Raw genomic sequence first — 24,863 nt, forward strand, 5'->3', positions numbered from 1 at the left:
GCGGTCTCACAACTCTCTGGGTGATGATGTTATTCCTCAACTCAGCCTACCCCTTATTCTGAAACTGTGACCGCTGGTTCTGGGTTCCTCCCTTCTAGTTTACTTCCTCTTCCCCCCCCCCCCCCCCCCCCCCCCCCCCAAATTTCAATCAGCCTCAAGAAGGGTCCCGGCCTAAAATGTCACCTATCAATGTTCTCCACAGATGCTGCCTGACCCGCTGAGTTACTCCAGCACTTTGTCTCATTTTGTAAACCAGCACCTGCAATTCCTTGTTTCAGCAAGGCCAGTTCTTTCCCCCCCACCACCCTCCAATTCCACATTGTTAACTGATTTTAAATTGTGAGGCTACAATTAGATACGAGTGTGGTTCTCTGGATTATGAGAGATGCAAGGAACTACAGATTAGAATCTTGAGCAATGATACAATTTATTTGTTGTCATCTGAACCTCATTGAGGTTCAAACAAAATTTGGTTTCTGCAGTCATACACACAAGTAGAAGAACCAAGACACAACACAATTTACACAAACATCCATCACAGCGAATCTCCTCACTGTGATGGAAGGCAAAGTCTTATCTCTCCCCTGCACTCCCCATTCTCCTCCCGATGTCAGAGTCAAAGCCCCCGGCGGGCGATGGTAAGTAAGTCCCGCAGCCATTAAAGCCGTGCCGGGCGATGCAAGGCCATGCTCCGGGTCTTGGTGTTGTAGTCCCTGGTGGGAGCTAGCAAATCCCATGGCCATTTAAAGCCGGGCCTTGCTCCAGGTCATCCTCAATCCCGCAACTTGGGCGGGAGAAGTCGTCGTTGCGGAAGCCCCGTAAAGCGGTCCCCCACTAGGGACCCGCGGGCTCCCGGTATTACTGTCCACCAGACCTGCGGCTGGAGCCTCCCCGGAGCAAACCACCGGCTGGAGGAACAGCAGGTCAAGCAGCATTTGCGGAGGGGATGGGCATGCAGGTCTGACCCTTCATCAGGCAGATGGAGTAGGGGAAAGATAGCTGGAAAGGAGAGGTGAGGGTTGGACAAAGCCTGGCAAGTGATGGGTTGGGGGGGGGGGGGGGGGGGGGTGGGGTGCAGGGGGTGGGTAAATGGACAGATGAATGGACATAATGTGGAGGTAAAAAGGAGATATTTCCTCCACAGACAGGCAGTGGAGGCCAATTCACTGGATGTTTTCATAGAAATATACATACATAAATATAGAGAATAGGTGCAGCAGTAGGCCATTCGGCCCTTCGAGCCTGCACCGCCATTCAATATGATCATGGCTGATCATCCAACTCGGTATCCTGTACCTGCCTTCTCTCCATACCCCCCCATGATCCCTTTAGCCACAAAGGCCACATCTAACTCCCTCTTAAATACAGCCAATGAACTGGCCTCAACTACCTTCTGTGGCAGAGAGTTCCAGAGATTCACCACTCTGTGTGAAAAATGTTTTTCTCATCTCGGTCCTAAAGGATTTCCCCTCTATCCTCAAACTGTGACTCCTTGTTCCCCAACATCAGGAACAATCTTCCTGCATCTAGCCTGTCCAACCCCTTAAGAATTTCGTAAGTTTCTAGAAGACCCCCCTCAATCTTCTAAATTCTAGCGAGTACAAGCCGAGTCTATCCAGTCTTTCTTCATATGAAAGTCCTGACATCCCAGGAATCAGTCTGGTGAACCTTCTCTGTACTCCCTCTATGGCAAGCATGTCTTTCCTCAGATTTGGAGACCAAAATTGTACACAATACTCCAGGTGTGGTCTCAACAAGACCCTGTATTGGTGAGACCACACTCTCTTTCAAGAGAGAGTTAGATTTAACTCTTAAGGGCTTATGGAATCAAGGGGATATGGGGAGAAAACAGGAACGGGGTACTGACTTTGGACGTTCAGCCATGATCATATTGAATGGCGGTGCTGGCTCGAAGGACGGAATGGCCTACTCCTGCACCTATTTTCTATGTTTCTATGACTGGATTATTACAGTCTGAGAGTAGTTTAATTTGGCCTTGTTTGTCTGCAAGGGCTGTCTTGTACTTTCCTATGTTCTAAGTTTGATCTTGTTCATCTGTAGAATCTTGCTTTCAGACTGTGTGACCACACCCAGTGCATGGCTGTCATTTCCTGTCACTACAGTTACATGATAGCTGGCCAAACTCTTTACACTTATATAAAACTAGTCCAGAATGAAATCATAGATGACAGTATTCTCAAACAACAATTCAAAACTGCAGCTACAGATGAAAATCTCCTTGTCCAATGCGAAATAAATGAACGTACAAAAAACGGTCGCTATTTCTCGAATTAGATCAACAACTTCCTCAATTATAAAGTTCTGGGTGAAAGCCAGAACAGGAAAGCTTTGTATTTGAACTGATGATCGATATATTACTGTACTTCCCGTTTGTCATGGACAGAGCGAGGATTTTGACACGATCACTATTGCAGAGCCTCAGGGAGGAGAGGGCTACGTAGAGTGGAACCAGGAACTGCAGATGCTGGTTTACACAAAAGAACACAAAGTGCTGGAGTAACTCAGCGAGTCAGGCAGCATCAATGGAGAACATGGATAGGTGATGTTTCAAGTCGAGATCCTTTCGCCTGCACTCTGTGAAAAGTCACCTATCCATGTTCTCCACAGATGCTGCCTGACCCGCTGAGTTACTCCAGCACTCTGTGAAACGTCACCTATCCATGTTCTCCACAGATGCTGCCTGACTCGCTGAGTTACTCTGTCTCATTTTGTAAGCCAGCATCTGCCGTTCCCAGTTTCTGCAAAAAAAAATTAAATCATGTTTGGAGATAAATGTTGGCAAGACCATGGGGAATTGTCCCACAGCCAGTAGGTATTATGACTCACATCCTTCTCTGGAAATTCATCAATCAAATCATATAATTAGACTGAACACTTCCTGCAGAGTCCAGCTAACAGACTAGCGCACTGCAGCCTGTTCTGGAACAATGTCCTGGTTTGGTTATATAGTGCAGAAACAGGCCCTTCGGCGCACCAAATCCGCATTGACCTGCAATCCCCGTACACTAGCACACGGGACAATTTACAAATTTACCAAGCCAATTAACCTGCAAACTTTGGAGTGTGGGAGGAAAAACCGAGCATCCGGAGAAATGTCCGGGGGGGGGGGGGGGGGTGATTGGCAGTCACCGAGGTACAGTCAGTTAGAACGTTGCCTATTTCCTTCACTCCATAGATACTGCCTCACCCGCTGAGTTTCTCCAACATTTTTGTCTACCTTCGATTTTCCAGCATCTGCAGTTCCTTCTTAAACAGAGTGTATTGAACTATTGATTATAGTACAACTGGACACAGAGTGCTGGAGTAACTCAGCTCCTGATGCCAGGGTGCAGAATGTAACGGTGGCCACGGACCACCCGGGACTGCCGCCTTGATCAAAGATGGCGGCATGCATTGGGGGCAATGGCCACGATCAAAGATGGCGACCCGGGAATACCGCCTTGATCAAAGATGGCGGCATGCATCTGGACAATGGCCACGATCAAAGATGGCAGCGCGGAGCAACGGGAACACAGCCTTTATCAAAGATGGCGGCGATGTAGTGTGGATTTTAGCCGCCTTGATCAAAGATGGCGGCGAGCATCGGAACAATGGCCACGATCAAAGATGGCGACCCGGGAATTACCGCCTTGATCAAAGATGGCGACGGCCATATTATCGACTGCCATGATCAAAGATGGCGGGGTTCCATTTGTCACAGCGCCGGGTTGGGCCTGCTCAGGCAGGCGGCGATGGCGCTGCGGCTGGCGGCGCTAGCTGTGCTCACGGCGGCGGCCCGGGCTGCGGGTGAGCGGCAGGCCGAGGCCTGGCACCGGTCCCGGGACGGGCAAGGCCCAGGGAGGGGCAGTGACCCCAGGCTGACCCCTTCTCATCAAAGTCTCTTCATCAACTTTAACCCCCACAAGGTCCTTATCCCTCCAACCCCTGTGTCTCCATCTGTCCAAACTCCACTCCAGACCTAAAGGGCCTTTGGTCCAAGTCAGTGTCCAGAGAGAGACCACACAATGCTGGAGTACACACGTGTCACTACAGCACCTCATATTTACCTGGGTAACTGACACCCCAGCGGTATGAATGTTGACTTCTCTAACATCAAGTAACTCTTGTTTTCCCTCTCTCTCCATCATAGACAAATAGGTGCAGGAGGAGGCCATTCAGTCATCGAGCCAACACCGCCATTCAATATCTTCTTCTTATCGAGTCCACACTCGATAAGAAGTTGTTGAGCCAGAGCTGAACACCTTCTCAGGATCCGCTTACAATGGTGTCTGTCTTGTGGCTTCTTGTACGTGGTGGTGGAAACAGGGCCGTGATTTTCCTTGACACCGCCATTCAATATGATCATGGCTGATCATCCACAATCAGTACCCCGTTCCTGCTTTCTCCCCATATCCCTTGATTCCGTTAGCCCTTTTAGCTAAATCTAACTCTCTTGAAAACATCCCGTGAATTGGCCTCCACTGCCTTCTGTGGCAGAGAATTCCACAGATTCACAACTCTGAGTGAAAAGGTTTTTTCTCATCTCCGTACTAAATGGCTGACCCCTTATTCTTAAACTGTGACCGCTGGTTCTGGATTATTCCCCCATCCTAGTTCCCTGACTAATTTCACTGTCCTGATTCGTTTTATTGTTTGTCATCACTTTTCCCCCAACCAACAATGAACTATTCTACATTTTCCTTGATCACCGTCTGCTTTGATCTGTCATTTTCACACCTTACCCTTCCATATGTCTATGTACCCCTCTCCCCTGACTCTCAGTCTGAAGAAGGGTCTCGACCCGAAATGTTACCCGTTCCTTCTCTCCAGAGATGCTGCCTGTCCTGCTGAGTTACTCCAGTGTTTTGTGTCTATCTCCAGATTCAGGGACAGTTTCTTCCCGGCTGTTATTTGGCAACTGAACCATTCTATTACCAACTACAGAGCGCTCCTGAACTACCATCTACCTCATTGGTGACCCTCAGACTATCTTTGATTGGACCTTACTGGACTTTATATTGCACTAAACTTGATTCACATTAGTCTCTTCATCATGTATCTGTACACTGTGCACAACTAGATTGTAATCATGTGTTGTCTTTCCGCTGACTGAATAGCACAGAACAAAAGCTTTTCACTGTACCTCGGTACACGTGACAATAAGTGCAACTAACTAACAAACCATGTATATGACATATACATAGTTATATTACATATAATATACAGTGTATATTTACTCCAGCACTTTGTATCCTTTTTTGTTCTTCTACAGTATATCCTGCTTCCTGTGGTATAACCCTATCAGAGTGTCATGGAGTCATAGTCATAGAGTGATACAGCGTGGAAACAAGCCCTTTGGCTCAACTTGCCCACACCAGCCAACTATGTCCCAGCTTCACTAGTTCCACCTACCTGTGCTTGGTCCTTATCCCTCCAAACCTGTCCTTTCCATGTGCCTGTCTAACTGTTTCTTAAACGATGGGATAGTCCCAGCCTCAACTACCTCCTCTGGTAGCTCGTTCCATACACCCACCACCCTTTGTGAGAAAAAGTTACCCCTCGGATTCCTATTAAATCCTTTCTCCCTCACCTTGAACCTATGTCCTCTGGTCCTCGATTCCCCCACTCTGGGCAAGAGACTCTGTGTATCCACCTGATCTATTCCTCTCATGATTTTGTACATCTCTAAAAGATCACCCTCATCCTCCTGCGCTCCATGGAATAGAGACCCAGCCTACTCAACCTCTCCTTCGCGTGATTGCACCTTTCCTATTTTTGAGCTCAACCCACATTGTTTCCAGGAACAAACCCTCCACAGTTTCCTCGTGAGTGCTGCCGCGATATTCTCCCAGATTAGTAATGCAATTCCTCCACCTCGTTTACCTCCCTCTCTATCGTATTTAAAACATTGAAACCTGGACCATTGAGCTGCCAGTCCTGTCCCCCTCGTAATCAAGTCTCTAATGGCAACCGCCATAGCTCCATGCACAGATCCAGGCTCGAAGTGCATCTGCCTTACCCAGAATAATCATTGCATTGAAATAAACACACTGATCATGGCGGACTTGATAGTAATCTCAAACCTGCATCCTCGTCTACACCGAGTCGCCTTTCAACTTCGTGCTTGTCAAGAATCTAACTAACTCTGCCTCAAGAATATTCAAAGACTGTAATTCAAGGAAGAGAGATCCAAAGATGTACCAACCCTCAGTGGGAAAAGCTTTCCGCCTTCTCTGTCTCGGCTCTCACATGTGCTTCATGTCCCTTCCATCAAGACCCCTCAGCCTAACACAGCTCCTCTTGTTCCTGAACTGTTGCTGAACAATCCATCTATCGCTGCCAGTCTTTGTCCCGCTCCCACCTCTCTCCATCTCCCCACTACTCCAGTCTGAAGAAGGGTCCCAACCGGCATCATCATCTGGCCATCTCCCTCCGCAGATGCTGCCTGACCCGCTGAGTTCCTCCAGCACTTTGTGTTTAACTTAATAAACCTATTTATTTTACAGCTGACTGTGGCAGACCTCCAGAGTTGGAAAATGGCTCTCCAGTTCATGAATTTATCTCTGAGATCTCATTTAAAGAGGGGGCAGAGGTAATTTATGGGTGTGATTTGGGTTATGTATTCAAGGAAGACTCGTTAAATAGTTCAAGATCTGTTACTTGCGGGGAAGATTCAACGTGGACAACGTTGCAGCTCAAATGTGAATGTAAGTAACAAGTAGCCTGATTGTATTCTCCTTTCTCCTCACTCATTTATTTCACTTGTTGAAGGTAGTTTGTTTCCATGGGCCAAAGGAACTGTTGAGAACTTAGTTACTGAACATTCGGAACGTCACAATGGTGTGAAAAATTGTGGTGAAACTGACCTGCAAATACTGAGTTCTTTGGATTAATTTAAAACTCATTGAGGCATAATCTGTCAATTGAGGTCGGTATACAGAAGCAAGGATTTGCTCCTTCAGTTATGGGACATCATATCACTAGTTCTAGATGTGTTTTATGTTTACAGTTGTACAAGACATCGGTGAGGCCATTTGATGTATTGTGTTTTGTTGTGGTCACCCTGTGATGGGAAAGATGGTGTTAAGGTGGAACGAGCGGAGAGAACTTTTACGAGGATGTTGCCAGGACCTGAGGGCCTGAGCTACAGGGAGAGGTTGAGTAGGCTAGGACTCTATTTATTTTAGCACAGGAGGGGTGATCTTATAGAGGTGTATAAGATCACAAGAGGAATAGATAGAGTAAATGCATAGTCTTTCACCAGAGGATAGGGATCCAGTAGCAGAGGACATGGGTTTAAGGTGAGGGGGGGGAGATTTAATAGGAATCTGATGGGCAAATGTTTCACACAAGGAGTGTTGGATATATGGAACAAGCTGCCAGAGGAGGTAGTTGAGGCAGGGACTATAACAACATTTATAAGACATGTGGACAGGAACATGGATGAATGAATAAGTTTATTGGCTAAGTATTCACATACAAGGAATTTGCCTTGGTGCTCCGCCCGCAAGTGACAACATAACATTGAGTGACAGTTAGGAATAAAACATTAAACATTAATAATAAAACATTATTGATTAAACATGTGAATTATATAAATTACCAGAGCAAAAGGAGGCTACAGATATTTGGATATTGAGTAGAGCTACTACTCATGGATAAAAGGTGTTTTTTTCAGGATAGGACAGGTTCAGGTGGCACTGGCATAGATAGGCATATTGGTTGACACGGGCAGGTTGGGCTGAAGGGGCAGTTAGCGTGTCGTAGGACTCTACAACTGAGGAAAGGCTCATTTGTAAACAGTAACAATCTAGAGTTTACAGCATGGGAAATGTTAAGATGCAAAACTACAAATTGTTTTACTAGTTCTGAGAACAAGCGTTTGGATAGTTTTGCCACTATTTTTCTATCCTTTATCATCTCCCACTTTCATTTGCACAGTGAGGAACTGTGGAAATCCAGGAGAGATTATGAATGGATATTCACAGGCACCGAAAACTACTTTTGGAAGTAAAGTTACTTTTCACTGTGAGACAGGGTGAGTACAAAAAACTAAAATTATCTTTAAGAGACGTTCTTAAAAAATGTTCTGAAGAAGGGTCCCGACCCGAAACACTGCCTATCCGTCTCCAAAGATGCTACCTGACCCACTGAGTTACTCCAGCACTCGTGAAACGTCACCTATCCATGTTCTTCACAGATGCTGCCTGACCCGCTGAGTTAGTCTAGCTTAGTTTAGCGTAGTTGAGTTTATTGTCACGTGTACTGAGGTACAGTGAAAGGCTTTTTGCTCCGTTCTATCCAGTCAGCGGAAATACTCTACATGATTACAATTGACCCATCCACAATGCACAGATACATGCTAAAGGGAATAACGTTTAGTGCAGGATAGAGCCAGTAAAGTCTGATTAAAGTTAATCCCCAATGAGGTAGATGGGAGACAAAAAATGCTGGAGAAACTCAGCGGGTGAGGCAGCATCTGTGGAGAGAAGGAATAGGTGACGTTTCGGTCAAGATCCTTCTTCAGACTGATGACTGGGAAGTCAGGACCACTCTCTAGTTGATGAGAGGACAGTTCAGTTGCCTGATAACAGCTGGGAAAAAACAGTCCCTGAATCTGGAGGTGTGTGTTTTCACACTTCTGTACCTCTTGCCCGATGGGAGAGGGGAGAAGAGGGAGTGGCTTTTGATACTACTTGTTAGTTGGTGCTTTTTGCCTGTGTTTCCTACAGTCACATGTCTTCCTTGTGTTTAGATACCAGGTGGTGGGTCGGAGTTACCAGTTGTGCACTGTTGATGGTTGGGACGGCCAGATCCCGACGTGTAAAGGTGAGCTTCCACATTCATCACGCCAGAGACCCGGGTTCGATCCCGACTTCAGGTGCTGCCTGTACGGAGTTTGCACGTTCTCCCTGTGACTGCGTGGGTTGTCTCCAAGATCTTCGGTTTCCTCCCACACTCCAAAGACGTGCAGGATTGTAGGTTAACTGGCTTGGTATAAATGTAAATTGTCCTCAGTGAGTGTGGGATAATGTTAGTGTGCAGGGATCGCTGGTCAGCGTGGACCCGGTGGGCCGAAGGGCCTGTTTCCGTGCTGTATCTCTAAACTAAACAAGTATTGGAAGCAGTAATTCAATGTCATTTCTTCCAGCTGTCACTTGCGATGAACTTCCACCGATTATGAATGGCGTAGCTCCTTCTCCACCCAATAGGGAGAACTGGAAATATGGGATGGTGGCAAGGTACTCCTGTGATGAGAACTATTCACTGATCGGTGCAGTCGAACTTGCTTGTACAGAGACCGGGGAGTGGAACAATGAGCTGCCAACATGTAGAGGTACGCGACTAGTTTGTCCCATGTCCACAGAAGATTGTTTGCAGCAAACTCAGACATTACACAGAATAAACGACATACAGAAGCACAATACATGGTCTAAGATCTAGAATTTTAAAAACCAGTGTCCTACAACGAGACAACTATACCAATGTCTCCACAGCTGGGATTGGTAGAGTGTAGTGCTAAACTTTATGTTTGACAAGGCCAAGAGTCATTAATCCAGCCAATAAATTTACACATAAGTGTTTAAGAAGGAACTGCAGATGCTGGAAAATCGCAGGTACACAAAAAAGCTGGAGTTTCTCCAAATTTATACATAAGATTTCTTAAGAGAGTTTGTAAAGTATTGACTCCTGCAGCCACAAACATTTCACTTGCACTACCCCGATCTAGGTTTCTTAAGTAACATTCTCATGGCATCATTATAAGCTACTTTAAGTCTCTGTAAGCTTGGTTTTCTGTAGTTTGATCACAGGTGTGCAGTATAGAGTGATGTACAATATGCTCCAAACAGAGACATCTTCACTCCATCTGTACATGCACTAAACTTGTGCAAGAGAATGTTTGCTTGTGCATACATCATACGACGTTGCCTATAAATATCCTCATCATCTGTCATTTGTTCTGTAATAAAATGTCCAAGATATTTTACCTTATTACAGACACTAAGATTATTATCAGACAATTTAAAATCAGGACATTTTAGACATTTATCCTCTTTGCTTCTACAGATCATAACAGCACTCTTACCAGTGTCATAGTTAATATCGTAAAGCTTTAAGAGCACAAAAAGTGCCCCGTCCACTGATTCCATAAATCCTGCCACTTTAATCCTGCTTACAGTGTGTCAAGGTAGTGCAGCAGGTAGAGCTGCTGCCTCTCAGCGCCAGAGACCCGGGTTCGATCCTGACCTCAGGGGCTTCTGCATGTAGAGTTTCCACATTCTCCTTGTGACCGTGTGGGTTTTCTCCGGGTGCATCAGCCTCCTCCCACTTCCCAAAGACGTGCGGGTTTGTAGGTTAATTGGCCTCTAGTGTGTAGGGAGTGGATGAGAAAGTGGGATAACAGAACTAATATGAATTGTTGGTCAGCGTGGACTCATGGGGCTTGTTTCCATGCTGTATGTTCTAGCAATAAAAGAATCCCACACATGATAATGGCTCTGAATAAATGTTAGGAAATTCAAGATTAAATGTAATTAAAAACAAATAATTGTCACGAGTTGCAAGGTGGGTTTGGCTTAATGTAGTTGCGTTGGATATGTTCTAGATAAACCTTTAAGGAATTGTTTATATTCAGTAAACAATTTAACCTTAGTCATGAATAAAGTCATACCAAGCTGCAGTTGCAGATATGCAATCAACTGGAATGTGTGTGTGGTATTTTAAAAATGTGCACGTATGTTGATTCACACAGTGGGTGGTGGGTGCATGGAACAAGCTGCCAGAGGAGATAGTTGAGGCAGGGACTATCCAAACATTTAAGAAGCTGTCAGACAGATACATGGATAGGATAGGTTTGGAGGGACATGGACCAAACGCGGGCAGGTGCGACATGTTGGCCGGTGTGGGCAAGTTGGGCCGAAGGGCCTGTTTCCACACTGTATCACTATGACTCTAAAGATGATCAAAGCACAGTTACCTGAAGCAAATTCATGCTTGGATTTATTTTGCTAGCAGTTCTGTGCCATCTTCCTGACGTGCCATTGAATGGACAGATCGAGGCAGGGTTTGGCCCGACGTACATGTACAGAGACACCATCAGCTACAGCTGCACTGAAGGCTTTGAAATGGTCGGCCAGAGTGTAATAGAATGTGCAGAAAACAACACCTTTGTACCTGGACCCCCCTCCTGTAAAGGTGAGTTGCAAACAGTGTATGAGCCTGGACATTGACATCTTTGCTGAAGCCTGCAAATATCTTCTTAGTTTCTGTCTCGAGACGTGTGTCCACTTACTGTCCACACACGCAAATCTGCCCAATCACATTGTCAACAACCACAATCATGTTGCAATAGTCTCCGTTTAGTTAAAATGCCAAGAATTGGACTTGTGTGTGCCACCACTTGCAATCTTTCTTTAATTGGTAACGTGTTTGTTCCATCGATTCCAGATGCTTTACATAACTAGGCCAGAGAGGTGTTTTTGAGTTGAGTTTATTGTCACGTGTACTGAGGTACAGTGAAAAGCTTTTGTTGCGTGCTATCCAGTCAGCGGAAAGACAATACATGATTACAATTGAGCCGTCCACAGTGTACAAATACATGATAAGGGATTAACATTTAGTGCAAGGTAAAGCCAGTGAAGTCCGATCAAAGATAGTCCGAAGGTAGACAAAAATGCTGGAGAAACTGAGTGGGTGAGGCAGCATCTATGGAGTGAAGGAATAGGTGACGTTTCGTGTTAGATGCAGGAAAAATGTTCCTGATGTTGGGGGAGTCCAGAACCAGGGGTCACAGTTTAAGAATAAAGAGTAGGCCATTTAGGACTGAGATGAGGAAACACTTTTTCACCCAAATAGTTGCGAATCTGTGGAATTCTCTGCCACAGAGGGCAATGGAGGCCAATTCACTGGATGTTTTCAAGAGAGAGTTAGATTTAGCTCTCAGGGCTAACGGAATCAAGGGATATGGGGAGAAAGCAGGAACAGGGTACTGATTGTGGATGATCAGCCATGATCGTATTGAATGGCGGTGCTGGCTCGAGGGGCCAAATGGCCTACTCCTGTATATACCTACCTATTTTCTATGTTTCTTGTGAGGCAGCACCTTTTGTGGGTCGTGTATTTTGTATAACGATACAAAATATACCCTTCAGTTTAGTTTAAGAAGGAACTGCAGATGCTGGAAAATCGAAGGTAGACAAAAATGCTGGAGAAACTCAGCGGGTGAGGCAGCATCTATGGAGCGAACGAAATAGGCGACGTTTCTGGTTGCGACCCTTCTTCAGTTTAGTGGTGTGTTGGCAAGCTGGGAGAGAGACCTTTGTCCAGTGACAAGCTTTAGACCGTACTGTATGTACGAGCAATCCAGCTACCTATTCCCCTGCCTTTCCCCAGAGCCGTGCAGAGACTGCTGTGCCTGACTGACTGACTGTGGGAAGCTCATGTTTCCATCTGATGTTTCATTGTATTTCATTTGTCCACAGCTGTCTCATGCGCTGCTCCCCCACCGATTAGTAACGGGAACACTTCCTCACCAGCCGACGGAGAGCTCTGGGAATATGGGATGGTGGCGGAGTACTCCTGCAATGCCGGCTATTCATTAATCGGAGCGGGCAGACTGGTTTGTACAAAGACCGGGGAATGGGACAACACACCACCAACGTGCACAGGTAGAGTACAGTCGCTTTACAGCTGTCTGTCTGTCTGTCTGTCTGTAGATTAGCCTGTAGCAAGGTTGTAGTGTTACTGAGACCATCCCCAAGTGACAGTTCAACAAATATTCCCGCTTAACCCTGTGTTTATTATTCCCGATGTTGGGGAAGTCCAGAACTAGGGGTCACAGTTTAAGGATAAGAGGGAAGTCTTTTAGGACCAAGATGAGAAAAACATTTTTCACACAGAGAGTGGTGAATCTGTGGAATTCTCTGCCACAGAAGGTAGTTGAGGCCAGTTCATTGGCTATATTTAAGAGGGAGTGAGATGTGGCCCTTGTGGCTAAAGGGATCAGGGGGTATGGAGAGAAGGCAGGGATGGGATACTGAGTTGGGTGAACAGCCATGATCATATTGAATGGCAGTGTAGGCTCGAAGGGCCAAATGTGTGTGAAAAAGGTTTTCCTCATCTCGGTCCTAAAGGATTTCCCCCTTATCCTTAAACTGTGATTCCTTGTCCTGGACTTCCCCAACATCGGGAACAATCTTCCTGCATCTAGCCTGTCCAACCCCTTAAGAATTTTGTATGTTATTATTGCTTCAAGAATGGAGGCCAGTCAACTAATCAGATTGGTCAACTCTGCTAGTTCATAAGGTCTTAAGTGGTCATAAGGTTATACGTTAGTAGAATTAGGCCATTCGGCCCATCAAGGCTGCTCCACCATTCAATCATGGCTGATCTATCTCTCCCTCCTAACCCCATTCTCCTGCCTTCTCCCCATAATCTCCGTACTAATCAAGAATCTATCTATCTCTGCCTTAAAAATATCTACTGACTTGGCCTCGACAGCCGTCATAAAATTCCACAGATTCACCACCCTCTGACTAACGAAATTTCTCCTCATCTTTTTCATAAAAGACGTCCTTTAATTTTGAGGCTATGACCTCTAGTCCTAGATTCTCGCACTAGTGGAAACATCCTCTCCACATCCACTCTATCCAGGCCTTTCATTATTCCGTATGTTTCAATGAGGTTCCACCTCAGGGGGTATGGAGAGAAGGCAGGGATGGGATACTGAGTTGGGTGAACAGCCATGATCATATTGAATGGCAGTGTAGGCTCGACACTCCAGCGAGTACAGGCCCAGTGCCGACAGACACTCCAATGTTCCCGAGCCGGGCAAGCCTAGCACGGCCATCTCCTCATGATGTTGAGGTGGTTGAGACTTGAGATGGCAAAAAGTAGTTTGATCATCTTGTAAACTGCAGTCTGTGACTGGAGTAACTTTTCTGAAGATAAAAGTGTTTTGATTTGCCCAAGTGTCAAACTTCACAGACAAGTTTGCTTGTTGGTGTGAACTTATAGAATCATGGAGTCATACAGCTGGGAAACTAGCCCTTCGGCCCATCGCATTCATCCCGACTAGAACTAGATATTTGAGAGAACTATATTAGAATATTAATAAGGCAGAGATAGATATATTGTTGATTAGTAAAGATGTCAGGGGCTATGGAGAGAAGGCAAGAGAATGGGGTTGGGAGGGAAAGATGGATCAGCCATGATTGAAGGGCGGAGCAGACTTGATGGGCTGAATTCTGCTCCAATCGGTTATGAGCTCATGGACTGCTGTGTGTGTGTTTTCTGAGAAGAGGCTATTTCACGTCATCTAACTCAAATAGGTAAATCAGTAGGATATGCGTTAGGATAGTGCTGCTCTGATTTGCCATGTTAGATTTACTATCTGTACAAGAAAGATCTGCAGAACAAAGATCAGAGATGATCGGAGATGTACAGACAGTTACCTGGTGTAGATCCATGTACAGATGTACAGACAGTTACCTGGTGTAGATCCATGTACAGATGTACAGACAGTTACCTGGTGTAGATCCATGTACAGATGTACAGACAGTTACCTGGTGTAGATCCATGTACAGATGTACAGACAGTTACCTGGTGTAGATCCATGTACAGATGTACAGACAGTTACCTGGTGTTGATCCATGTACAGATGTACAGACAGTTACCTGGTGTAGATCCATGCTTGGATTTATTTTGCCAGCTGTTCTGTGCCACCCTCCTGACGTGCCATTGAATGGGCGGATGGAGGGGGATTCTGGCCCGGTGTTCACAGTGGGAGACACCATCATCTACAGCTGCGACCAAGGCTTTGACATGGTCGGCCAGAGCGAAATAGAATGTGGACAAAACAACACCTTTGTGCCTGGACCTCCCGCCTGTAAACGTGAGTCACCTTCCCTACAACTAAACCTAACAACTCAAAGAATTGCCGATGTTATAAATCTCCACCGTGGATTTTTCTTGGTCGTTCAAGAGAGAGCTAGATAGGGCTCTTAAAAATAGCAGTCAGGGGATATGGGGAGAAGGCAGGAACGGGGTACTGATTGGGGATGATCAGCCATGATCACATTGAATGGCGGTGCTGGCTCGAAGGGCCGAATGGCCTGCTCCTGCACCAATTGTCTATTGTCTATTGTTAATCTGCTTTAAAAAAAAATCTTCAATCTTTAATTTTCACGAATAGAATTTCTGCCCTTTTAGCTCAGTGATAGGACTGGAAGTTTGTAAAAGATTCATCCGAATGTTCTCAACGCAAAAGATGTTAGAGCAATGTGCAGATATCTAATTTGACCAACTGCACTGGGTTAATGTTTGGTGATGAAGTTGATGATTCAACACCAGGCTGAGGCATTGTGTGGGAGAGGGCTGAGGTACAGCATGGAAACAGGCCCTTCGACCCGCCCAGTCCACGCCGACCATCGATCACCTGCTCACACTAGTTCCATGTAATCCCACTTTCTCATCCACTCCCTACACACGAGGGGGCAATTTACAGAGGGGCGATTAACCTGCAAACCCGCACGTCTTTGTGATGTGGGAGGAAACTGGAGCACCCGGAGGAAACCCACACAGTCACATGGAGAACGTGCAAACTCCACACAGACAGACAGCACCCGAGGTTGGGATTGAACCTGTGTCTCTGGCGCTGTGAAACAGCAGCCCTACCCGCTGCGGCCCTGTTGAGCGGTTGGTTGGTGGAGCAGGCTTAAGATGTTTTTTTAAGGCTCCTCTAGATATTTTTTATAGTCTATGCATAATGAACGGCGGCACGGTGGCGCAGCGGGTAGAGCTGCTGCCTCACAGCTCCAATGACCCAGGTTCCATCCTGACTATGGGTGCTGTCTGACCTGCGTGGGTTTTCTCCGAGATCTTCGGTTTCCTCCCACACTCCAAAGATGTGCACGTTTGCAGGTTAATTGGTTTATGTGTAAGTTGTCCCTAGTGTGTGTAGGACAGTGTTAGTGTACGGGGATCGCTGGTCAGTGCCGACTCGGTGGGCCGAAGGGCCTGTTTCCGGGATGTGTCTCATAACTAAACTAAAAAAATTGAAACTGAAGCTTAGATTGATTGTATTTGCGGCAGCTGTGGAATGTCGCCGCCCTGCACCGATAGCAAATGGCCAGAAGGAGGCAGTGTCTAGCCTGAAGTACAGATATGGAGACACCATCAGCTACAGCTGTGCTGAAGGGTTTAGAATGGTTGACTGCAGTGTAATACAACGTGGAGAAAACAACACGTTTGTTCCCCGACCCCCCCCCTCCTGCAACATGAGTCGCTATCCCCAGTACTAAGCTAGAAAGGGGATAGCAGTTGGGGGCTGAGTTCAGTAAAAATCTATCTTTGAAGTGTACAATAGACAACAGGTGCAGGAGTAGGCCATTCGGCCCTTCAAGTCATTCAATGTGACTATGGCTGATCATCCACAATCAGTACCCCGTTCCTGCCTTCACATATCCCCTGACTCTGCTATCTTTAAGAGCCCTATCTAGCTCTCGCCTGAAAGCATCCAGAGAACCTTCCTCCACCGCCCTCTGAGGCAGAGAATTCCACAGACTCGCAACTCTCTGGGTGGAAAAGTTTTTCCTCGTCTCCGTTCTAAATGTTCTATAACGTTCTCTGTTACAGATCAGGGCAGATAGCAGAACAATCGTTATTCATATTTATTCCTTTATCATGTATCTGTACACTGTGGACGGCTCGATTGTAATCTTGTATTGCCTTTCCGCTGACTGGTTAGCATGCAACGTGTAGGAAGTAACTGCAGATGCTGATTTAAACCGAAGACAGACACAAAATACTGGAGTAACTCAGCGGGACAGGCAGCACCTTCGGCCCACCGAGTCTGTACTAGCCAGTGATCCCTGCACACTACACACACTGGGGACAATTTACATTTATACCAAGCTACAAACCTGTACATCTTTGGAGTGTGGGCAGAAACCGAAGATCTCTGAGAAAACCCACGCAGGTCACGGGGAGAACGTACAAACTCCGTACAGACAGCGCCCGTAGTCAGGATGGAACCCGGATCTCTAGCGCTGTTAAGCGGCAACTCTACCACTACGCCCACGATGCATGAGGATACGCAGTGTTACCCAAACACACATGCATTGGACCACAGTATATTCATTTAATTTTGCACCTGTGAGAGGGTTGCTCCCTTCTGCACTGAGTGCTTTTAATTCCTGAAGCTGAAGTTTTGATCCCACATTCCCTTGAGAGTATTCATTGTATTTCAGTTTTGGTCTCATAATCTGAGGAAAGACATTCTTGCCATAGAGGGAGTACAGAGAAGGTTCACCAGACTGATTCCTGGGATGGCAGGACTTTCATATGAAGAAAGATTGGATAGACTCGGCTTGTATTTGCTAGAATTTGAGGGGGGATCTTATAGAAACTTACAAAATTCTTAAGGGGTTGGACAGGCTAGATGCAGGAAGATTGTTTCCGATGTTTGGGGAAGTCCAGAACAAGGGGTCACAGTTTAAGGATAAAGGAGAAGTCTTTTAGGGCCTAGATGAGAAAAACATTTTTCACACAGAGAGTGGTGAATCTCTGGAATTCCCTGTCACAGAAGGTAGTTGAGGCCAGTTCATTGGCTATATTTAAGAGGGAGTTAGATGTGGCCCTTGTAGCTAAAGGGATCAGGGGGTATGGAGAGAAGGCAGGTACAGGATACTAAGTTGGATGATCAGCCATGATCATATTGAATGGCGGTGCAGGCTCGAAGGGCCGAATGGCCTATTCATGCACCTATTGTCTATGTTTCTATTTGTTCACAGCTGTCTCATGCGCTGCTCCCCCACCGATTAGTAACGGGAACACTTCCTCACCAGCCGACAGAGAGCTCTGGGAATATGGGATGGTGGCGGAGTACTCCTGCAGTGCCGGCTATTCATTAATCGGAGCAGGCAGACTGGTTTGTACAGAGATCGGGGAATGGGACAACACACCACCAACGTGCACAGGTAGAGTACAGTCGCTTTACAGCTGTCTGTCTGTCTGTCTGTAGATTAGCCTGTAGCAAGGTTGTAGTGTTACTGAAACTCCCACCTAGTCCTGTGCGTGATTGTGATCCTGCCACTGAGAAAATAAATGTTAACAATTAATAACTACATTAAGTCATCTATATGTGGTACTGCACCAAGAATGGATAGGCCAGGTTTCGAGGGAATATGGGCCGGTGGGATGAGTGCAGATGGGACGTGTGAACAGGTTGGGCCAAATGGCCTGTTTCCACACTGTAAGCTCAATAACTGGACTCCAGTCGGCTCATCAATTAGTCAACTCTGCTAGTTCCCAAGCAGAGCAAGCCTAGCACGGCCATTCCCTCTTGTGATGAGTTTATCCCCTCACACGTCCTTCATGTTGTTGTATCTGACCTACACTTGCACCAAGGGTAGCTCATGACTTGGCTCAGACAGCCCTGTTGTACAGTGTCAGTGCCAGGACCACTACTCTTCACCAATGTGCCAATGACTACAACAGGAGCAAAGTTGGCAGATGACACCAAGATAGGTGGGAAAGCAATTTACAAGGAAGATAAGTCAGAGGGTGGTGAACCTCTGGAATTCCTTGCCACAGACGGCTGTGGAGGCCAAGTCAGTGGATATTTTTAAAGCAGAGATAGATAGAGTAGTGATTAGTACGGGTGTCAAATGTTTTGGGGAGAATGGGGTTGGGAGGGAGAGATAGATCAGCCATGATTGAATGGTGGAGTAGACTTGATGGGCTGAATGGCCTAATTCTACTCTTATTCCTTATGACAAAGCAGATTGATGTGTCAGGTGAGTTGGCAAATGTTTTTAATGGAGTGTGCGAGGAAAATGCAAAGTTATTCCTTTTGTGAAAAAAGAACAAAAATGTCTAGGTGTTGCAGGTGATAAATCCTGGACTAATCTGCCATTCCCACTTTCCAAAGTCTCATTTTATGGAGTTCAGTTGAGTTTACTGTCACGTGTAGCGAGGTACAGTGAAAGGCTTTTGTTGCGTGCTAGCCAGTCAGCAGAAAGACAACACATGATCACAATCAAGCTTTTCACAGTGTACAGATACATGATAAGGGAATAATGTTTAGTGCAAGGTAAAGCCAGCAAAGCCCCATCAAGGATAGTTCGAGGGTCACCAAAGAGGTAGATAGTAGGTCAGGACCGCTCTCTGGGTGTGGTGGGACGGTTCAGTTGCCTGATAACAGCTGGGAAGAAACTGTCCCTGAATCTGGAGGTGTTTGTTTGCACACTTCTGTACCTCTTGCCCGATGGGAGGGGTGAGAAGAGGGAGTGGCTGGGGTGAGACTGGTCCTTGATGATGCTGCTGGCCTTGCCGAGGCAGCATGAGGTGTAGATGGAGTCAATGGAGGGGAGGTTGGTTTGTGTGACGGTCTGGGCTGTGTCCACAATTCGCTGAGTGGGACTGATACTTGGTGAATGGCCAGTATTCTGGTGAAGAGTAATATGTGTCATTTTCCTGGATAGTTGTCCAGTGTCAGCAGCCAGTCCTGCCGGCGTTCAGCCAGATGGAGGGAGGAATCGCCCTCTCCTACACGTATGGGGAAACCATCAGCTATCGCTGTGTCCGAGGCTCTCAGATGGTTGGCAGAAGTACAATTGAATGTAGAGGGAACAATACCTTTGTGCCTGGACCCCCCATCTGCAAACGTGAGTAGCCTCTGTATGAGCTGAGTGCTGGAGGGAAGGAATGGGTTAAACGTTTCCTCTTTCATGAACTTATGGATATCAGGTGGAAATGTTACTTTTCGGTTTAATGTGTGCATCTTGCTGTGAAGAATTGAGATGTCGTGTTCAGCTCATGGCTGGTGGGAGTTTGGGATTTGCATCAACTATGTCCACGGTTCTGGGTGTTGCCAAGCTGCTTGTATGTGGAAGATGCAGCGCTCCATGTGTCAGACCGCTGCCGTGCCTTGTGGAGGCCAGAACGTGGAGCGAGATGGGGGCCCACAAGGTACCCCATATCCAACCTGGTCTTGTAGTGCATCGTGTTTAGTGAAGGACACAGAGTGCTGGAGTAACTCAGCGGGTCAGGCAGCATCTGTGGAGAACATGGATAGGTAATCATTTCATTCGCTAAACCTGGACTGTAAATAAGTGGGAGATTAGAATTGTCGGGGTTGTTGTGTAAAATTCAACACATTGGCGTCACGGGTGTGAAGAACGTGTTGGCGTGTGGCGTTTACATCTTTAACTGCTTCCTTTTCTCCCTGTGTAGCGATTAACTGTGGCAGCCCAGGAATGATAGTGAATGGGTATTCTCAGGCACCAGACACCACTTTTGGAAATCGAGCTCATTTCCAATGTAGATCAGGGTGAGCATTTGAACAATGAAAATCGCTAACATTTGTAGTCACTGGAAATCTGAAATAAACTACAGAAAACGTTGAGCAGAGTCAGCGGGCCAGTCAGTCAGGAGCTGTGGAGGGAGTGACAGCTCTTCTTCAGGTCCAAAAGGTAATATTCAATTGTAGAGAAGATGGCAGGAAAAAATGGTTAAAATTTAGTTCGACCCCTTTGGCCAGGAGGAAACCCACGAGGTCCCCACAGGGAGAATGTACAAACTCCGTACAGAGAGCACCCATATCTGGAGAACATGGATAGGTGACGTTTCACAGAGTGCTGGAGTAACTCAGGGGGTCAGGCAGCATCTGTGGAGAACATGGATAGGTGACGTTTCACAGAGTGCTGGAGTAACTCAGCGGGTGCAGCAACATCTGTGGAGAACATGGATAGGTGACGTTTCACAGAGTGCTGGAGTAACTCAGCGGGTCAGGCAGCATCTGTGGAGAACATGGATAGGTGAGTTTGTGCAGTGAGCATTTGAGTTCCAGTCTTCAAACTGTTTCCACACGAGGGTCCTGGTAATATCATGAAGCAGAAACATTTAATTAGTAAGTAAGTAGTTGAAGCTTTATGCAAAGTGCAGGCTGGAGGTGTGGACAAAGTTGCAGTAACGTGCGTACAGACACTAGTTAGTCCATCAGGGATCATCCTTACAACTGTTCATGGTTTGTTCTATTTCATTGCCAACATGTGATCCCTTTATTAGCCCATTGTATTGGTTTATGTGTCGATACATTTAGGATTAATCAAGAGGCAAGAGAGTTTTATTGTCATGTGTCCCAGATAGGACAATGACATTCTTGCTTGCTGCAGCACAACAGGATATGTAAATGTAATACAGAACGGGAGATAAAAGTTCAGTGTGTCTATAGACCATAGACCATATATACACAATAAATAAACAGATAAAGTGCAATAGTAATAATAATAATAGACTGTTATTGTTCAGAGCTTGATTGAAGTTGTGTTTAATAGCCAGATGGCTGTGGGGCAGAAGCTGTTCCTGAACCTGGATGTACCAGATTTCAGGCTCCTGTACCTTCTTCCCGATGGTAGCGGAGAGATGAGAGTGTGGCCAGAATGGTGTGGGTCCTTGATGTTGCTGGCAGCCTTTTTGAGGCAGCGACTGCGATAGATCCCTTCGATGGTGGGGATCAATATAATATATACATCTCCAGTGTATATACAAAACCATTGATTCTGAAGAAGGGTCACGACCTGAAACGTCACCTATCCATGTTCCCCAGAGATAGAAACATAGAAACATAGAAATTAGGTGCAGGAGTAGGCCATTCGGCCTTCGAGCCTGCACCGCCATTCAATAAGATCATGGCTGATCATCCAACTCAGTATCCCGTACCTGCCTTCTCTCCATACCCCCTGATCCCCTTAGCCACAAGGGCCACATCTAACTCCCTCTTAAATATAGCCAATGAACTGGCCTCAACTACCCTCTGTGGCAGAGAGTTCCAGAGATTCACCACTTTCTGTGTGAAAAAAGTTCTTCTCATCTCGGTTTTAAAGGATTTCCCCTTTATCCTTAAGCTGTGACCCCTTGTCCTGGACTTCCCTAACATCGGGAACAATCTTCCTGCATCTAGCCTGTCCAACCCCTTAAGAATTTTGTAAGTTTCTATAAGATCCCCTCTCAATCTTCTAAATTCTAGAGAGTATAAACCAAGTCTATCCAGTCGTTCTTCATAAGACAGTCCTGACATCCCAGGAATCAGTCTGGTGAACCGTCTCTGCACTCCCTCTATGGCAATAATGTCCTTCCTCAGATTTGGAGACCAAAACTGTACGCAATACTCCAGGTGTGGTCTCACCAAGACCCTGTACAACTGCAGTAGAACCTCTCTGCTCCTATACTCAAATCCTTTTGCAATGAAAGCTAACATACCATTCGCTTTCTTTACTGCCTGCTGCACCTGCATGCCTACCTTCAATGACTGGTGTACCATGACACCCAGGTCTCGCTGCATCTCCCCCTTTCCCAATCGGCCACCATTTAGATAATAGTCTGCTTTCCTGGTTTTTGCCACCAAAATGGATAACCTCACATTTATCCACATTATACTGCATCTGCCAAACATTTGCCTACTCACCCAGCCTATCCAAGTCACCCTGCAGTCTCCTAGCTTCCTCCTCACAGCTAACACTGCCCCCCAGCTTAGTGTCATCCGCAAACTTGGAGATATTGCCTTCAATTCCCTCATCCAGATCATTAATATATATTGTAAATAGCTGGGGTCCCAGTACTGAGCCTTGGGGTACCCCACTAGTCACTGCCTGCCATTGTGAAAAGGACCCGTTTACTCCTACTCTTTGCTTCCTGTTTGTCAGCCAGTTCTCTATCCACATCAATACTGAACCCCCAATGCCTTGTGCTTTAAGTTTGTATACTAATCTCTTATGTGGGACCTTGTCGAAAGCCTTCTGGAAGTCCAGATACACCACACCCACTGGTTCTCCCCCCCCTATCCACGCTACTAGTTACATCCTCGAAAAATTCTATAAGATTCGTCAGACATGATTTACCTTTCGTAAATCCATGCTGACTTTGTCCAATGATTTCACCACTTTCCAAATGTGCTGCTATCCCATCTTTAATAACTGACTCTAGCAGTTTCCCCACTACCGATGTTAGACTAACTGGTCTGTAATTCCCCATTTTCTCTCTCCCTCCCTTCTTAAAAAGTGGGGTTACGTTTGCTACCCGCCAATCTTCAGGAACTACTCCAGAATCTAAAGAGTTTTGAAAGATTATTACTAATGCATCCACTATTTCTGGAGCTACTTCCTTAAGTACTCTGGGATGCAGCCTATCTGGCCCTGGGGATTTATCGGCCTTTAATCCATTCAATTTACCCAACACCACTTCCCGGCTAACCTGGATTTCACTCAATTCCTCCAACTCCTTTGACCCGCGGTCCCCTGCTATTTCCGGCAAATTATTTATGTCTTCCTTAGTGAAGACGGAACCAAAGTAGTTATTCAATTGGTCCGCCATATCCTTGTTCCCCATGATCAACTCACCTGTTTCTGACTGCAAGGGACCTACATTTGTTTTAACTAATCTCTTTCTTTTCACATATCTATAAAAACGTTTGCAGTCAGTTTTTATGTTCTCTGCCAGTTTTCTTTCATAATCTATTTTTCCTTTCCTAATTAAGCCCTTTGTCCTCCTCTGCTGGTCTTTGAATTTCTCCCAGTCCTCCGGTATGCTGCTTTTTCTGGCTAATTTGTACGCATCATCCTTCGCTTTGATACTATCCCTGATTTCCCTTGTTATCCATGGATGTACTACCTTCCCTGATTTATTCTTTTGCCAAACTGGGATGAACAATTTTTGTAGTTCATCCATGCAGTCTTTAAATGTCTTCCATTGCATATCCACCGTCAACCCTTTTAGAATTAATTGCCAGTCAATCTTGGCCAATTCACGTCTCATACCCTCAAAGTTACCTTTCTTTAAGTTCAGAACCATTGTTTCTGAATTAACAATGTCACTCTCCATCCTAATGAAGAACTCAACCATATTATGGCCACTCTTGCCCAAGGGGGCACGTACAACAAGATTGCTAACTAACCCTTCCTCATTACTCAATACCCAGTCTAAAATAGCCTGCTCTCTCGTTGGTTCCTCTACATGTTGATTTAGATAACTATCCCGCATACATTCCAAGAAATCCTCTTCCTCAGCACCCCTGCCAATTTGATTCACCCAATCTATATGTAGATTGAAGTCACCCATTATAACTGTTTTGCCTTTGTCGCACGCATTTCTAATTTCCTGTTTGATACCATCTCCAACTTCACTACTACTGTTAGGTGGCCTGTACACAACACCCACCAGCGTTTTCTGCCCCTTAGTGTTTTGCAGCTCTACCCATACCGATTCCACATCCTCCAAACTAATGTCCTTCCTTTCCATTGCATTAATCCCCTCTCTAATCAGTAACGCTACCCCACCTCCTTTTCCTTTCTGTCTATCCCTCCTGAATATTGAATATCCCTGGATGTTCAGCTCCCAGCCTTGGTCACCCTGGAGCCATGTCTCCGTGATCCCAATTATATCATAGTCATTAATAGCTATCTGCACCTTCAACTCATCCACCTTATTACGAATGCTCCTTGCATTGAGACACAAAGCCTTCAGGCTTGTTTTTACAACACTCTTACCCCTTATACAATTATGTTGAAAAGTGGCCCTTTTTGATTTTTGCCCTGGTTTTGTCTGCCTGCCACTTTTACTTTTCACCTTGCTACCTATTTCTTCTACCCTCATTTTACACCCTTCGGTCTCTACGCTCACACATTTAAGAAACCCTTTCCCTTTAACTCCATCCTCCACTGTCCCATTCAACACCCCACCCCCCTTATTCAGTTTAAAGCCACCCGTGTAGCAGTGGCAAACCTGCCTGCCAGAATGCTGGTCCCACACCTATTAAGATGCAATCCGTCCCTTTTGTACAGTTCCCCCTTACCCCAAAACAGATC

General features: G+C 46.0%; 1 protein-coding gene across 12 annotated transcripts in view; it reads left to right on the forward strand.

The window, feature by feature from the left end:
- The first annotated feature begins 3,580 nt into the window (after nucleotides 1-3,580).
- Nucleotides 3,581-24,863, forward strand: part of LOC129708952 (zona pellucida sperm-binding protein 3 receptor-like) — a 40,193-nt gene continuing 18,910 nt past the window's right edge. For 7 of the 12 annotated variants that reach the window (XM_055655036.1, XM_055655032.1, XM_055655034.1 and 4 more), the window contains exons 1-11: nucleotides 3,581-3,807; nucleotides 6,507-6,707; nucleotides 7,942-8,038; nucleotides 8,756-8,829; nucleotides 9,152-9,337; nucleotides 11,014-11,196; nucleotides 12,483-12,668; nucleotides 14,711-14,893; nucleotides 17,793-17,978; nucleotides 19,485-19,667; nucleotides 20,236-20,332. In XM_055655036.1, coding sequence (XP_055511011.1) covers nucleotides 3,591-3,807; nucleotides 6,507-6,707; nucleotides 7,942-8,038; nucleotides 8,756-8,829; nucleotides 9,152-9,337; nucleotides 11,014-11,196; nucleotides 12,483-12,668; nucleotides 14,711-14,893; nucleotides 17,793-17,978; nucleotides 19,485-19,667; nucleotides 20,236-20,332 — 1,793 coding nt within the window. In that variant the 5' untranslated portion in view covers nucleotides 3,581-3,590. Of the gene's footprint in view, nucleotides 3,927-3,949; nucleotides 4,090-6,506; nucleotides 6,708-7,941; nucleotides 8,039-8,755; nucleotides 8,830-9,151; nucleotides 9,338-11,013; nucleotides 11,197-12,482; nucleotides 12,669-14,710; nucleotides 14,894-17,792; nucleotides 17,979-19,484; nucleotides 19,668-20,235; nucleotides 20,333-24,863 lie in introns of those variants that run through there. The other 5 variants (XM_055655033.1, XM_055655043.1, XM_055655044.1 and 2 more) reach the window with 5 other exon arrangements.

Source organism: Leucoraja erinacea, chromosome 24 (genome assembly GCF_028641065.1).
Source record: "Leucoraja erinacea ecotype New England chromosome 24, Leri_hhj_1, whole genome shotgun sequence".
Classification (NCBI taxonomy): domain Eukaryota; kingdom Metazoa; phylum Chordata; class Chondrichthyes; order Rajiformes; family Rajidae; genus Leucoraja; species Leucoraja erinaceus.